This window comes from Rhamphochromis longiceps, linkage group LG18 (genome assembly GCF_057381845.1).
Source record: "Rhamphochromis longiceps isolate RC_006_pf linkage group LG18, R_longiceps_female_GT1.1, whole genome shotgun sequence".
NCBI lineage: Eukaryota > Metazoa > Chordata > Actinopteri > Cichliformes > Cichlidae > Rhamphochromis > Rhamphochromis longiceps.
The window spans coordinates 8,408,569-8,423,854 of record NC_140574.1 but is presented as its reverse complement, the minus strand read 5'-3'; the positions used below and the strand labels follow the sequence as shown (position 1 = coordinate 8,423,854).

The following is a 15,286-nucleotide window of genomic DNA, read 5'->3' as shown; positions in this document are numbered from 1 at the left end:
GTAGGTCCTTAAGAGCAGCACAAGCATATAGTTCAACCAGCACAGCTTACAAAGCTTGAAAATTTAAGGATAACCTAAATTTACAGTTATGGAAAAAAAAAATTCAAATTCAAATTCAATTCAAAAAGAAAGTAAACCCTTTTTAATTTTAAAGGTTTACATATCAGGACATAATTTTAAAAATCTGCTAAACTACTAATCCTTTGTAAGTCTCAAAATCACGTGAAGACAACCTCAGATGAAGAGTGCCCCGCATATTGCAACATGACAGTATTTATTTAACAAAAATGCAAAATGCAGGAATATGTCGTTAGAAGTTCCATAACCATAGATTGCAGCCTAATCAAATTAATGAATTAATTAATCATCATCGAAGGGGACCAAAGGGGAGATGTGTGGCCATAATGCACATTTTGCAAAGACACAACAAAGCATATTAGCACAAACACCTCATACCACCTGTCAAGCATGTTGGTGGAGGTGATGATTTGGGCTTGTTGGATCATAAAGTCAACCATGAACTCTGCTTTCTGGTCATGCACCAAGAAAATGAACCTGAGAACACAATGACCTCAACCTGACTAAAATGTTGTGGTACGACCTTAAGAGAGCTGTGTATAAAGCCTTTCATCATTTTAACAGCAGAAATGAATCTGCTGAACACACTTTGAAAATAAACAGTAAAATGGTATTTGGATGGTCATAATGACATGATAGCAGACACATCGCATAACTGACACTTTTCACCTTAGTTTCAATGAAATGTGATTATATCAATGTATTAAAAAGATAATAAAACGATTCTATTTCTTTAAACATTTCAGCAGGTTTAAATTATTCATAGTTTAAAGAAAGACAAAATTAGGTCAAGGGTAGCTTTTTTTCAGGTGTGCTCTAATTCTTACTTGGCTGGCAGAAGCAACACTAGTGGGCTGAACCTGTGAAAGCCACAGCTGCTGGGAAGGGAGCTGTCATGCAGGGTCCATAGTTCTATGCATAGCTCACTGTTAAAGACTTGGACTAATGTCAGCTGGTTATGGTGCAGACTGATGCAAATGCTCTTAACACTCTAAGTCTTCAGTTTGGTTGGTAGAACTGTTGATGTAATGTCCTTACTTTTATCTTTGATATTTGTCTCTACAGTTGAATAAAGCCACTAAAATGGCCTCAAAAACAGAAACCTGGTGTTCACTACATGATGTATAAACACAAACACTGCAGTGCCTTAAAGGATCATTTAACATACATGCAAATCTTGCAGGCCCCAGTCTGCAGTGTGCCTGTATGAAATTGGTGAAAAACAAGAGCCCGAAATGTTTTTTGGGGGACAACATTTTTTACATTTCCTTTTCTTTCATTACAGTTTTTCTGCAGGTGAGCACCTTTTTTGATTTACTACACAATGCACACTCTACCATGGGCTCTTCAAATGTTTTTATTATAAAAACCTATTCCTTGCTTTTATGGGGAGAAGCCAACATGCATGTTTTCAGTTTTTTCCCCCTTTCTTAAAGTCCTTTTCTTAAAAACAAAATACAGTTTTCACTGAACCATCTGATGAAGGAGAAAAAAACCCCCAAATCATTAAAAAAGTCAGGTTGTGTTTAAATTGTGTTACACAGGTTAAAATTACTTACCGAAATAGTAACTTGTTGTTTTTTGTTTTTAGCTAGTTCTATCAGGTTGTGGCCATTATACAGCAGATTTTCCAGGCACCCGTTGAAGTTCTTCTTGGAGGTTACTGGTTTCTGAGAGACTTCACTCTGAACTGCCCCCAAACTCAGCTGTATGAAAACAATGATACACAAATAAACTGATTATTTTAAAAGAAGGAAACATAATATCTGCAACTCATCTTCTGCACTTTTGTTTGCACAAAAGGTAGAAGCTAAATTTAACCCTTTCTGTATTTGAAAATACCTGTTCAATGCTCCAGTGGCTGAATTCTGCAGGGATTTGAACCCTCTCTGTGTGTTTATCCACAGTGAGGTTTAGGTGAGAGCCACGCCGCTCCACTGCTACATGATGCCAGTGCTGATCATCCAACAGGCTGCCAAGGGAAACAAGGCGCTGGGGTTCAGTGGATGAAGTCCTGCCTGTAAAAGGGGTCAAGGAAAACAAAACAGCACTTAGGAGGACAAGGATTATTTCTGATTTGACCGTTTTACTCAGGATCCCACTGAGAGGTTCATACAAAGGTCTGTATGAACCTCTATTCTCCATGATGTCTCCTGAATATATCTGCATACTAGCGTCTAATGCCAAACTCATAATAATGCCTAATCTAAAAAACCACAGTGGAAACATGGTGAGAAATAAATTAATCATAGAAGAGCACCACCAGGTCTTAATTAGTGGATAGATTTTTTGCATCCCCCAAAGAACTGCGAGAGAAACTTTCTGCTGAGAGGAGAAACATTAGAAAGAGCTGAACACGGTCAGTCATTAAAAATGTATAAGAAACAGTTTAGAGACAGACAATTCCAACTTCAGAGAGAGAAACACAAAGTTTGGAGAAAAAAAGAAGACAAGCTCTGATGCTTTGTCTGTCCTGTTAATGCAACTATTGGAATGAGTCTTTTTATTACAGTCTGGACAAATAGAAAGAGACAGCTCAATCAATATAAGAGGAAGGATGGCACGGCTTAAAGACAAATAGGTTCTCTTTATAGGCATTGATTAATGCAGCCCTTATTATGTTGTGAGCAGCAAGAAGGAGAGGAAGAGGACCTTATGATAGAGTGTGACAGATGATTTGATTGAAGCTTGAATAACAAGAGAAAACTGGCATCACTATGAAAGACGAAAGGGCAAACAAAGAGAAAATAAAGGAATTTTAATAAATACAGTCTTGCCCTCTCTTCCATTATTTGTTACTTTTTCTTCCCTTTTCACTGTGACTCCCATCCCATCCTTATCTCCTCTCCCTTTTTTAGCAGTACAGAGCTCATGAGGGGGAACAAAATAAGATATATTTTTTCTAAAGCAGCAAAAAGAATGCACAAGTAGATGATGACTACCAATGCGTTGAATTTTTGAAGAAAGTAAGAAAAATCATGCTGCAAAATTCTATGCTATTCTTAAATGTTTTGAGCTCCATTTTTATTTAAACTGTGATGCAGGGGTCATCAGAAATCAATAGGTTACTTCCTGATGGGAGCAAGAATGCACACAGCAAATATTAACAAGGACCAGGTCACCAGATATAAAAAATTCAAAGGGTAGGGTGATGGAGGCAAAGAAGAAAGGTCATGGAGTCTTAAAAAAAAAGTAAACGTCACTATACGCATTATGTTTCATTGTGTGACATATCAACATGAAGCCCAGAAAATCAGGCTGTGGTGATGAATAAGAGCAAGGAAAATCTTTGGATAAATAACTGAAAAAAATGACTATGGCATATTTTATTAATGACTAAGAGGGTCAGACAGGATGTGTTTACCTCTTTTTCACAGCATTTGCTGAACACTTGCTGCAGACTAAGTCTATATGATGTGTTGTTGACTGTACCTTATTATGCAGGAAGATGTTTTTCTTCAGGAGCAGCTGTCAATGTATTTGACTCGAAACATATTTTGCAAACTTTGGGATACCAAATAGTTATCAGCCTGGTAAGGTATTAGGAAACTCTCATGGGGTTTAAAAGTGAGTCGAGAGGACTTGGCCAGTCATTACAGGGTGCAAATGGTCCATACATATTCTAACGTCATCTGCTGGCAGTATTTTGGAGTTTCTGTGAATCTGTCCCTCTGCGTTAAAGGGATTAACAAGTATCCAAACATGTTAAAAAGATGTCTTACAGCTCACATCATGTACTGGAGCTTGAAAAAAGAACAATCACTATGTTTGTTTTCCTAAACTGACAAAAGTAAGAGACAAAGACTGAACTGAGTTCAGTCAAAGCCACATCTTTATATGGTATTTACAGGTTTATAGTAGATAAATATAAAGCAGCAGTAATAATAAATCGTGAACAGCAGTCACAAATGTTAAAATAATCTTTCAAATGCCTGTAAACGGACTCCTAGACTGTATTTATAACTAGAGGCTGAAAACATCTCCGTATATCGGTGTGGTATTTATAGATGAAAATTAAAACTGTGAAGAAGAGACAAGGGAAACACCGTTCAACCTTGTTATCAGTGTTGCAGTTGCATCGCTGGCCTGCCAGAGAGTACTTCCCATTTGGCAAATGTTTGGACTGTCACAAACACAACAACAAGCTGATCTGAGTAAAGTGGGAGAGAATCTGGGGAAATCTGTTTCTTTAGTATTTTTTAGGTAAATATGGCCTAATATCTAGAATATTAGTAGTATTTTGATTAAATGTTTTTAAGTCTGTTTAAGAGATAAAAAGTCTGTTTTTAAAAAACAGACTTTTTGATTAATTCAATTTTATCATCATATCATATCATTTTAAATCATGAAATATGCAGAAAAAATAGGATGGGGTGAAGGATCTATTGCTTTATTAAGTATTCAGGTTGTGTATCATGTTTTTAAAAAGTAACTAAGTCATAAAGTAATTACTTTTGAAAATAAGTAATCAGTAAAGTAACAGGATTACTTTCTTGGAGAAGTAATCAGTAATTAGTAACTAATTACTATTTTCAAGTAACTGACCAACACTGGTTATGACAGAAATTTCAATTCTGTTTTCCAGAACAGTGTTGCTGTTTCCTGTGTCGGCTGTTACTTAAGTATGCTGACAGCATACTTGGCTGTGATCTCAAGTAATGATGAATCTGCCTAGTGGGATGAGATCAACCACCTGCCTTTCTGGTGTAAGAAGAACAATCTTGAGCTGAACACCTGTAGGCCGAGGTGATCATTGTGAGAAATATCAGGAAACAGGAGAAACGCTTCCATCGTCATAGCAAAAATGGAGCCCAGGTGGAGGGGCTGGATAACTTTATATAGCTTGGTGTTCTCCCAGGACCTGTCATTAACACCCCAGTGAGGAAAGTCCATCACACGTCTACTTTATTACCTTAGATAATTAAAGGACTGCAAACACCCACCAGGCAACATGGTGGTGCAGTGGTTAAAACTCTTGTCTCACAGCAAGTTTGAATCCACCTGGCTGGGGTGTTTCTCTCTGTGTTTGTGTGGTTTCTCTCTGAGTACTCTTGTTTGTTTTAACTCATAGTCCAAAGACATGCACTTAGTAGGGTTAGGTTAACTGATGATTCTAAATTGCCAATAGGTGAGAGTGAGAATTACTGTCCTATCACAATGGATTACACTTGTGTATGCAAGAAATTTGAGTACACGGTTTTGAAATTATGCTAGTTTTTAATTTAATTGGCTGCAAGGTTATTCCTTTTGTCTGTTAAAAAAAGCGCTGACATATTTAAGGATAAGCTCATGGACACAAAGGTGTATTTAGCTGCTAATGGAAAAGGGAAAGATGTTCAGAGGTTCGTGAAATGGAGCAAGAGACAGAAGACTGATAGATGGATAACGTACTTCAGCAACCAGATGGGCTTCCCGATGAGAGATGTGCCATATGGTGATGATTCAGCATGGCAGCCAGACAAACTCTGCTTTAACCCCATTTACACACACACACACACACACACACACACACACACACACACACACACACACACACACGCCGTGCATCAACTCTCGCACAGTCCAGCCCTAACACATGCTACACTGAACGGGAGCCATCCATCATGGCTGTAACTAGACAGAGACGCAAAAGCAGAATTTGGAGCCAAGATTTAAACCAATCAGGTGCCAGTATACATGCCATCGATCTGATCCACCGAAAGCCAATCTTAGTAATTTTAGTGGTTTTTATATTGTCCTCAACCTTTAAACAGATGTTCTGCACTAACACAAACAAGTGACTTACAAATATAAAAATACTTTCTATCTTATTAAATCGTTGTTTAGACATAAGCTGTCAGATTGGAACATATTTTAAATTTAAAGAAATTTAAATGTGAAACATAACAATATAAGGCAGTAAACTTTTCATATAATAAAGGTGTTCTTGGTTTTGATACTTCCAATTCAGTTATATTTCTGTAGCTCTGGTTAACAACTTATCTCAACGTGCTTCTTATTTTAAAGACTTTACAGTATTATTTTCTATCAACTTTTCAGCTGATGAAAATAGCATTCATACTGAAATCTCAGCCATACCCAAGTATATTATTAACGGATGTAAATGTTCTTGATATCAGTTAATAGATCTGTGTGTTTACCTTGTCTCAGCAGCAGTAGTAGCTTTCCTCTCTCTAACTCCAGACTGAGGCTGAGTCCTTCCTGTCCCTCTGCCTGCAGCAGTGTCCCAGAATTCCTCAGGGCTTTAAACTTCAGAGTGACAACATCTCTGGATGTCCGCTTAAGCCCAGAAGTCAACCAGTACAACAGACCGCTGCTGCCACCATCAAAGCTAACCACATCAGAGGCTGAAAATGAACGAAAACATCAGTAGAGAACTCAGGACTTTATGTTCAGAAGTCAGTGCTGTAAAGGAAGGGAGCAATCAGATCGAGACATAAGCTCAACTATAATCATGCACCTGACTTGACCAGCTCAAACTGTGATTGTTCTTTCACTGTTAAGGAATATAGCCCTCACATTTTACTAGCCAATAAGAAATGATGTGTTTTAAATGTATGCATTACACACAATCTTACGAGGGTAACACAAAAATGCAAGTGTATCACTTGCTGACATGTAAAAAAGGCTGAATGCAACTACTTTGTAACAAGATAACTTACAAGAAAATTCACCACCTTGTATTTTTTTTTTAAAAACAGATGTATAAAACAGCCTTTTCCCCAAAAGGTTTGTATACTCTACACATTTAACTGTCAGCATGACTAAAGTAGTTAAGCTGTGAAAGCAGAAGTGACATGTGGTAATTTTTGTTTTCAATGCAAACAGCGGATATATCCACTAAAGAAACTGTGAGATACTTGACGTTTATTCAGAGAAAAAATCTGTGTTTTGAAATGTGAAGCTGCAAAAGTTACACGCATGGCTGAAAACTAAGTTGTGTGATGTGGGCTTGCTATCACTTTAATTCATTCAGTTAATCTGTGAAATCTGCAAAGCGAAAAGTAGAGCCAACTAAATTGTTATCACAGTATGTTTTCTGGCTTGAGGAACGCGTGAAATGGATGGTTGTCGAGGTTGATTACAGAGGTGAAAATTAAAAACATGAGCGAGGGAAACAATAGCTGGCAGGCTTTAGGCGCCATGGTGTATTTAAAAAACACACACACACAACAAAATGTTACAATATCAAGAAGGGTGATAATTGATGTGCTAACATCTTGGTTGTAAAAATAATAAAAACCAAGAACACGACGCGACATAATGAAGCGTGAAACTTAGAAAACAAGAAAAGTTGAAGTATTCAGAGGATACAGAACAACACATACTTAGAGTAATGGTGAAAAAACTTTTTGAAGCCAAATAGAATTTTTTTTCTGTAAACACAGAATTTTTTTTATTGAAGATACATTATTAAAAATGCCACAATATTTCTTGTTTATTAGAGGCTAGAAAAAACTTTGCATTTCATTTCTTTTGAAAACCTTCTTTTCAGTCATTCCACTAATTTATCTTTGTTACTTTTACTTAAGTTTCTTTTAATAACTGTGATAAATTTATAACCCTTGGATATGATTAAACATAGCTTTAACACACAGTGAATAAATAACTTAGAATATATCAATAATCTAATAATGCTAAGTGGCTCTGCTAGTGTTTTATAAATGATCCCTATTCTTACAATTCTAATTACATTAGTTTTATATTTCTGCTTTGTACACTTACTCATTTCACTTACTTGGTTATTTGAGTTAAAAACTTTGGACCTGTGTAGTTTTGTTATGTCGTCTTAGAAAGCTTCAATTCTTTAATACAATTAAGAGAGAAAGTATTAAAATGAATGAATAAAGTTATTTGATCTGAATCTGATTTGATCTCCTTACAAATCTGTAAAGATTTTCATTTGTCTAGTAAAGAATATACGACTTACTGTAAGGACATCCATAGGTCTCCAGCCGGAGTCCAATCCGACCGTTTGGATTCCAGTCCAGAGGAATGAGACGGATAAAGCGGGCGATCGCCGGCTGCTGCAGCTTGTAGTGGACCACACTGTCTGCGTTACTGTTACCTGGAAAAGACTAAAATCACAGACAAAAGATCATGTGCTGCACTATTCTTACATGAAAAAGCTGTAATTTACTTTTCAGCATATAGATTGATTGGTCTCTGTGGTTTCTGTTTACATCCCCTTCAGTTTGGCTTATCCTTTTTGTTCATTTTCACGGCAGATTTTTGTAGCATTAACTATTTACTTTCTGCACACATATATATATATATATATATATATATATATATATATATATATATATATATATATATATATATATACACAACTAGTAACTCAGTGTTCCAACATTCGAAAGAAGGGACTGCTCTCACAGCTAGAGATTGACGAGGTACAACACAAATGCTACGGCAAGGAGGAGTCAGGACGCCAGGTCAGGGGGGAGATATCATCACCCCCACCCGAGATTGGGTACATAGCCCCAAGTGCGATAGGAGAAGGATCGTTGAGTGCGAGAGGAACTGACCTGAAAAATAGGATCATGGCCAAGCTTGAAACCTGGATCCCCCGTAGCCGGTTACCAAGATTACGTGAAGTACCCTCAGAAGGTCTGCTAGATGATGTTAATGCAGCACTACGGGCAATACCTACAACCACGATTACCGACACTAACAAGCTGATCTACAATACGGCAGCAGTGATCAGTGAGATGCTTGGCTACAAGTTGAACAGCCACAAGGGGCAGTACCCTCCATGGAGAAGGAGGCTAGAGGGCAAGATCAAAGTAGCACGGAGGGAGGTTAGCCAACTAACAGAGTTGCAGAAAGGTGCGACAAATAAGGTGCCTAAGAAATACAGCAAGCTGTCCATACCTGAGGCCTTGGAAACTGCCAAGCAAAGACTCACAGCCTTGGCCAGCCGCTTGAGGAGGTACACCAGAGAGATAGAAGGCAGGAGAATAAACCAGCTGTTCTCCACAGAACCAGCAAAGGTGTACTCTCAGTGGCAAGGGAACAATAAGAGAACAGCACCACCAAGGCTGGAGACCGAGCAATACTGGAAGAGCATATGGGAGAAGGACGCAACCCATAACGGCAATGCTCAGTGGCTAGTGGATCTGAGGGCAGACCACAGCAACCTCCCCGAACAGGATCCAGTAACCATCACAGTGGCAGATATCCAAGAAAGGGTCTCCAGTATGAAGAGTTGGACAGCACCAGGGCCCGACATGGTTAACGCCTACTGGCTAAAGAAGCTGACTGCACTCCACGAGCGTCTAGCAGCACAAATGAACCAGCTGCTAGTTAACGAGAGACACCCGGAATGGCTAACCGAAGGTCGGACGGTCCTGATCCCCAAGGACCCCAAGAAGGGACCGGTCCCCTCCAACTACCGACCAATAACCTGCCTCAGTACTACATGGAAGCTCCTGTCAGGCATCATATCGGCTAAGATGAACAGGCACATGGGTCAATACATGAGCGGGACACAGAAAGGAATTGGCAAGAATACCAGAGGCGCAAAACACCAGCTACTGGTAGACAGAACAGTCAGCCGAGACTGCAAGACCAGACTGACCAACCTGTGCACTGCCTGGATTGATTACAAGAAGGCCTATGACTCAATGCCCCACAGCTGGATACTGGAATGCCTAGAATTGTACAAGATCAATGGGACCCTAAGAGCCTTCATCAGGAACTCAATGGGGATGTGGCGTACAACACTAGAGGCCAACTCCAAGCCCATAGCACAAGTCACCATCAAGTGCGGGATCTACCAAGGAGATGCTCTGTCCCCACTGCTGTTCTGCATAGGCCTGAACCCCCTCAGTGAGATCATTAACAAGACTGGCTACGGATACCGACTACGGAACGGAGCAGTTGTCAGCCACCTCCTGTACATGGATGACATCAAGCTGTATGCCAAGAGTGAACGAGACATCGATTCACTGATCCACACTACCAGGCTATACAGCAATGACATTGGAATGTCGTTCGGACTGGAGAAGTGTAGTCGGATGGTATCAAAGAGAGGGAAGGTAGTCAGAACTGAGGGGATTGAACTACCAGAAGGCAACATTGCAGACATAGAGGACAGTTACAAGTACTTGGGGATCCCGCAGGCAAATGGGAACCATGAAGAGGCCGCTAGAAAAGCTGCAACCACCAAGTACCTGCAGAGGGTCAGGCAAGTCCTGAGGAGTCAGCTGAATGGTAAGAACAAGATCCGGGCCATCAACACCTATGCCCTGCCCGTGATCAGGTACCCTGCTGGGGTAATAGGCTGGCCAAAGGAGGAGATAGAAGCCACTGACATAAAGACAAGAAAGCTCCTTACCATGCATGGAGGGTTTCACCCCAAGTCCAGCACCCTGAGGCTGTACGCTAAGCGGAAGGAAGGGGGCCGGGGACTGGTGAGTGTCAGCACCACAGTCCAGGATGAGACAACGAACATCCAAGAATACATTGGGAAGATGGCCCCAACTGACCGAGTGCTCAGTGAATACCTCAGGCAGCAGAAACCCAAGAAAGAGGAGGGAGACGAGGAACCATCATGGAAGGACAGGCCCCTGCACGGTATGTACCACCGGCAGATAGAGGGGGTGGCTGATATCCAGAAATCCTACCAGTGGCTGGACAAAGCTGGACTGAAAGACAGCACAGAGGCACTAATCATGGCAGCACAAGAACAAGCTCTGAGCACAAGATCCATAGAGGCTGGGGTCTATCACACCAGGCAAGACCCCAGGTGCAGGCTGTGTAAAGATGCCCCAGAGACAATCCAGCACATAACAGCAGGGTGCAAGATGCTAGCAGGCAAGGCATACATGGAACGCCATAACCAAGTGGCCGGCATAGTGTACAGGAACATCTGTGCCGAGTATAACCTGGAAGTCCCGAGGTCAAAATGGGAGATGCCCCCAAGGGTGGTGGAGAATGACCGAGCTAAGATCCTGTGGGACTTCCAGATACAGACGGACAAAATGGTGGTGGCTAACCAACCGGACATAGTGGTGGTAGATAAACAGAAGAAGACGGCCGTAGTGATCGATGTAGCGGTTCCAAATGACAGCAATATCAGGAAGAAGGAACACGAGAAGCTGGAGAAATACCAAGGGCTCAGAGAAGAGCTCGAGAGGATGTGGAGGGTGAAGGTAACGGTGGTCCCCGTGGTAATCGGAGCACTAGGTGCGGTGACTCCCAAGCTAGGCGAGTGGCTCCAGCAGATCCCGGGAACAACATCGGAGATCTCTGTCCAGAAGAGCGCAGTCCTGGGAACAGCTAAGATACTGCGCAGGACCCTCAAGCTCCCAGGCCTCTGGTAGAGGACCCGAGCTTGAAGGATAAACCGCCCGCAGGGGCGTGCTGGGTGTTTTTTATATATATATATATACATATATAAAAATTATACATATACATATTACTCAACTCCTAAATCTGAGTTACGTCTTTTATTGCATAGTTTTGGCTTTTGCTTTTCCATGCTTTAATGAAAGTTTCTTTTTGGAATTCTAGACTGCATCTTTGCTGCTTGGTTCGCCACAGGGACTCTCTTCTCTCTTCCTGTGTATCAGTCTGCTGTGTAAACACTCTTACAATGGTTTGGATTTTGAATTGCTTTGTGCGATTGGGAGTCAGCTCCCACTTTTACTTTGTTATACAGACCAGCGGTCCCCAACCTTTTTTGCGCCACGGACCGGTTTATGCCCGACATTATTTTCACGGACCGGCCTTTAAGGTGTCGCGGATAAATACAACAAAATAAAACTAGTACCGGTACCGAAAAAAAGAAGATTTATTCATAACACACGTGAAAAGACCCAGGAAAACAGAGTTAACGATAAAAACGATAACAAAATAACGCTGAAAACCGATAAAAACCCTGAAAACCATACATTTCACACCTGAGCCTCAACTCTCGCGGCCCGGTACCAAACGACTCACGGACCGGTACCGGTCCGAGGCCCAGGGGTTGGGGACCGCTGATATAGACCACTAGGTGACTACTTTTACTGTTTTAAATCTGGTATGCAACATTTGCAGTGCATCTCTGGGTATATCTGCATCCATCATCACCAAAGAGCATTAGCATATAATAATATGAATATCAATCATTTTAACAAGACTAAGTCAACAGCCTCCTCTGCTGACACAATTGTGACCATGAACAAAAGGCTAACATCAGCATGCTAACATGCTTACAGTGACAAATGACATAATATCTATCATAATGACAAAACTTCTAGGTGCAACAGATGCATTGAACAAAGTAAGATTCAAACGAAGTATTTCTTTAAGATATGTTTTTGGCCTGAAGTTTTAATAGGTATAGTTAGAAATCAAGACACAAATCACCCACACAGTATGAATCCTAACCTCCAGTCCACCTGACAGCTCAGGCAAGATCACATTTGGTGGAATTTAGGGGGAAATTAAATCCAGGGTCTCTTCCCTGTACCCTGTCTCCCATTGACTTCAGAGCATTTCACCGAGTATAAAGGTTATAAAGGTGGGCTGTATGTAACTAAAAGACACACTGCATTAAGCATCAGGTATCTGATTTAAGTACAAAAATGCATAGTGTTGAAGAGATCCTTAGAACTGCAGTGAAAATATAAACTGTAAAACCTGTAGCCTGGTGCCAAGACCCAATAAATGTTTCTGGAACATCTGAGTCTGAGAACTTGCACCGTCTTTGTGCAATGATGACACTTGTCTCATCAAAATTTCCATAATAGTTCATCACTTCCATAACCACAACTGTCTGTATAAAATTTCATTTCAATCACTCAAATGATGATTGGATTTTTCACACAAAACTGAGGAAATGAACAAATAAAAAAAAGTTAATGGTATTTTGCTCTGATGTTGCTTTGGATTAACAATAAACAGCCTGCCTTTAAAAATGTGAACAGAAAATTGTTTCCTTCTTACTCCGGGCTGGGTGACAAATGGCTTAATTTGGTTTATTTTATTTATTTTATTTTTTTACAGCCATTCCATCTGGCAATCTATCATAATTACATGCATCCTGTGAAGTTGACACGCAGGTTAACTGGCTCCCGCACTACTGAAAAAAAAGCTTATACACCTAATTAACTCATTAACTTAGGAGAGTTGGATCTGCTTATATGGTGAAAAGAAGAATGATGTGTAACTTTAGTAGTGTATATATCTGTATGGTTGTGCCTGGATACTGCTCATGTTTTTAAAATAAAAGCTTCCTCTGTTGTTTCCGCTAAAAGGAACAAATTGGCTGCAGTGCTACACACACACACACACACACACACACACACACACACACACACACACACACACACACACACACACACACTGATACACGATTCCAGCAAGCACACCATCATATTATAGTATATAAAATTAGCAGCATATGTGAACTGACAGTACTGTTCAGTGGACCCTAGGAGCTGTGTATGCTTGGGTTATGAGGAGGCCTTATTTTTAGACCAAGCAGCTGAACGCAGTTTTTTCATCTCAGCTGATGAACCAGAAGAGCATTCAGCCCAGCAAAGCCCAGACTTCGTGGATTGAGCAGCATCTCATTTACTTTAACAGTCAGAGAAGAGAAAGCCCTGGAAGAGTCCTTGGACACAAACACTCAGTTTTCTGTCTTGCATTGTTCATTCACTTGACATGGACAGGTGCACTAAGACTGCCCCTATGTTAGGCAACTGTAAATATCTGTTAGGTGTACAATTATATATTATTATTATTATTATTATTATTATTATTATTAACTTATATGAATGGGCTTTCTATCATTTACTCAAGACAGCTTAAAACTCTTGATTCATATAATTTTATTTATACAAAAGAGCCAAGACAAGAGAGAAAGCTGCCAAAGGAAGGTGACTGTCATTGTCTCTCGAGTATCTAACACGTTCTCATCCCAACAGGTAAAATACAGAGGACTTGCCACAGTCGTCTGTATTTTACCTGTTGGGAATGAGAGCGAGTTGGAATGAATCTATAAATGTGTTTTACTTGTGAAATAGAAAATAATAAACCTAACAAAGCATTATGTACGTTAAATCTGTTCACTTTCAGATCCTGAATCAGTTTGGAAAACACTACGTGATGGCCCCAACACGAAGCTATTTTATTGTTGAATTATCAGAAATACTTTGATGCGTTTGTGTTGGAATGGACAGCTGGATCCTGTGCTCTAAGCATCTCTTACCGCCACGAGCGGGTTTATATTGGAGTCAATTGAGAACCCAGAATGTTTCAAACAGACGAGGAAGGGTACCTTTTGCATCACTATGAGATGCCTAGAGGTGTGACAATGATACGCGTTGGGAATGATAATGGGCTGTTTAGTTCTCATTTGGGTCCAAGTCTAATTTCTTCTCTTTGTCTTCTGGGTTTTTTCTGCTTTTTTCCTTGTCTCTCTTTTTGAGTACCCACCGTCTTACTTTGTAGAGTTACTTGCCGTGCTTACCCTATGTGCCTCCGGGAACAATGATACAATTTTAATATCTTCCCCTTAGTTTCCCTTTCTCATGGAAAGAAAGATACAACCCTGCCAGAAAAAGCAGCACCAAGAAGTGGTGTGGTTGATCCGGCTGCTTTGTCATCAACTTTTTCTCTGACAAGCTCTCTAAGCCCGGCTGACTAACTCACAAAAGTTCAGAAACACTTTGAAATGTGACTGGGATTGTGCAGAGTTTATGTAGAGCATCAGATCAACATGTTTTTAAGCTGTGAAGAGCTGTCCTCTGCTCTCTCTCACAGAAGATCCTCAGCACCGAGATTAACTCAATTCTTTTCACAGGAGGAAATTGCCACGGCTCGACTCCTAATCGAAAGCTTCTCTCTGCAGCACTGTAACAAATGCGGCTTCACCCCGGATAAATGGTCATGCTCACAGTGGAGCAGTATACCATATTTTGCATGTGTACTAGACTACTGGATTTGACATTAAAGCCACTGGAGACATATTTACAATGGGCTCACTGTTCTTACAGGATTTTTTCCTGTGTTTTTACAGATCACAAAAACTGAAAACTACTGAGTATCCCTCTGATACTGACCCATATTTTCAAGTGCAACTGCAAGTCTGACAAGACACTTGCAAAGGGAAAACATCGAAGCAATGTGCTATGAGGGAATGCCTCACTGCTTCTTCAGTCCTAAAGAAGCAACTGACTCATTGACAGTCAAGATTTAAACTAATATAAAA

General features: G+C 40.3%; 1 protein-coding gene and 1 long non-coding RNA gene across 5 annotated transcripts in view; one reads left to right on the top strand and one right to left on the bottom strand.

Moving 5' to 3' along the window:
- Positions 1 to 15,286, bottom strand: part of LOC146647665 (contactin-associated protein-like 4) — a 127,328-nt gene that overhangs the window by 52,479 nt on the left and 59,563 nt on the right. For all 4 annotated transcript variants that reach the window (XM_085389356.1, XM_085389357.1, XM_085389359.1 and 1 more), the window contains 4 exons: positions 8,009 to 8,156; positions 6,219 to 6,425; positions 1,921 to 2,096; positions 1,638 to 1,784 (listed from right to left, as the gene is read on the bottom strand). In XM_085389356.1, coding sequence (XP_085245482.1) covers positions 1,638 to 1,784; positions 1,921 to 2,096; positions 6,219 to 6,425; positions 8,009 to 8,156 — 678 coding nt within the window. The remainder of the gene's footprint in view (positions 1 to 1,637; positions 1,785 to 1,920; positions 2,097 to 6,218; positions 6,426 to 8,008; positions 8,157 to 15,286) is intronic.
- The window catches only part of LOC146647666 (uncharacterized), a 302,194-nt gene that overhangs the window by 248,406 nt on the left and 38,502 nt on the right, over positions 1 to 15,286 (top strand). The gene's annotated exons all lie outside the window — the stretch shown is intronic.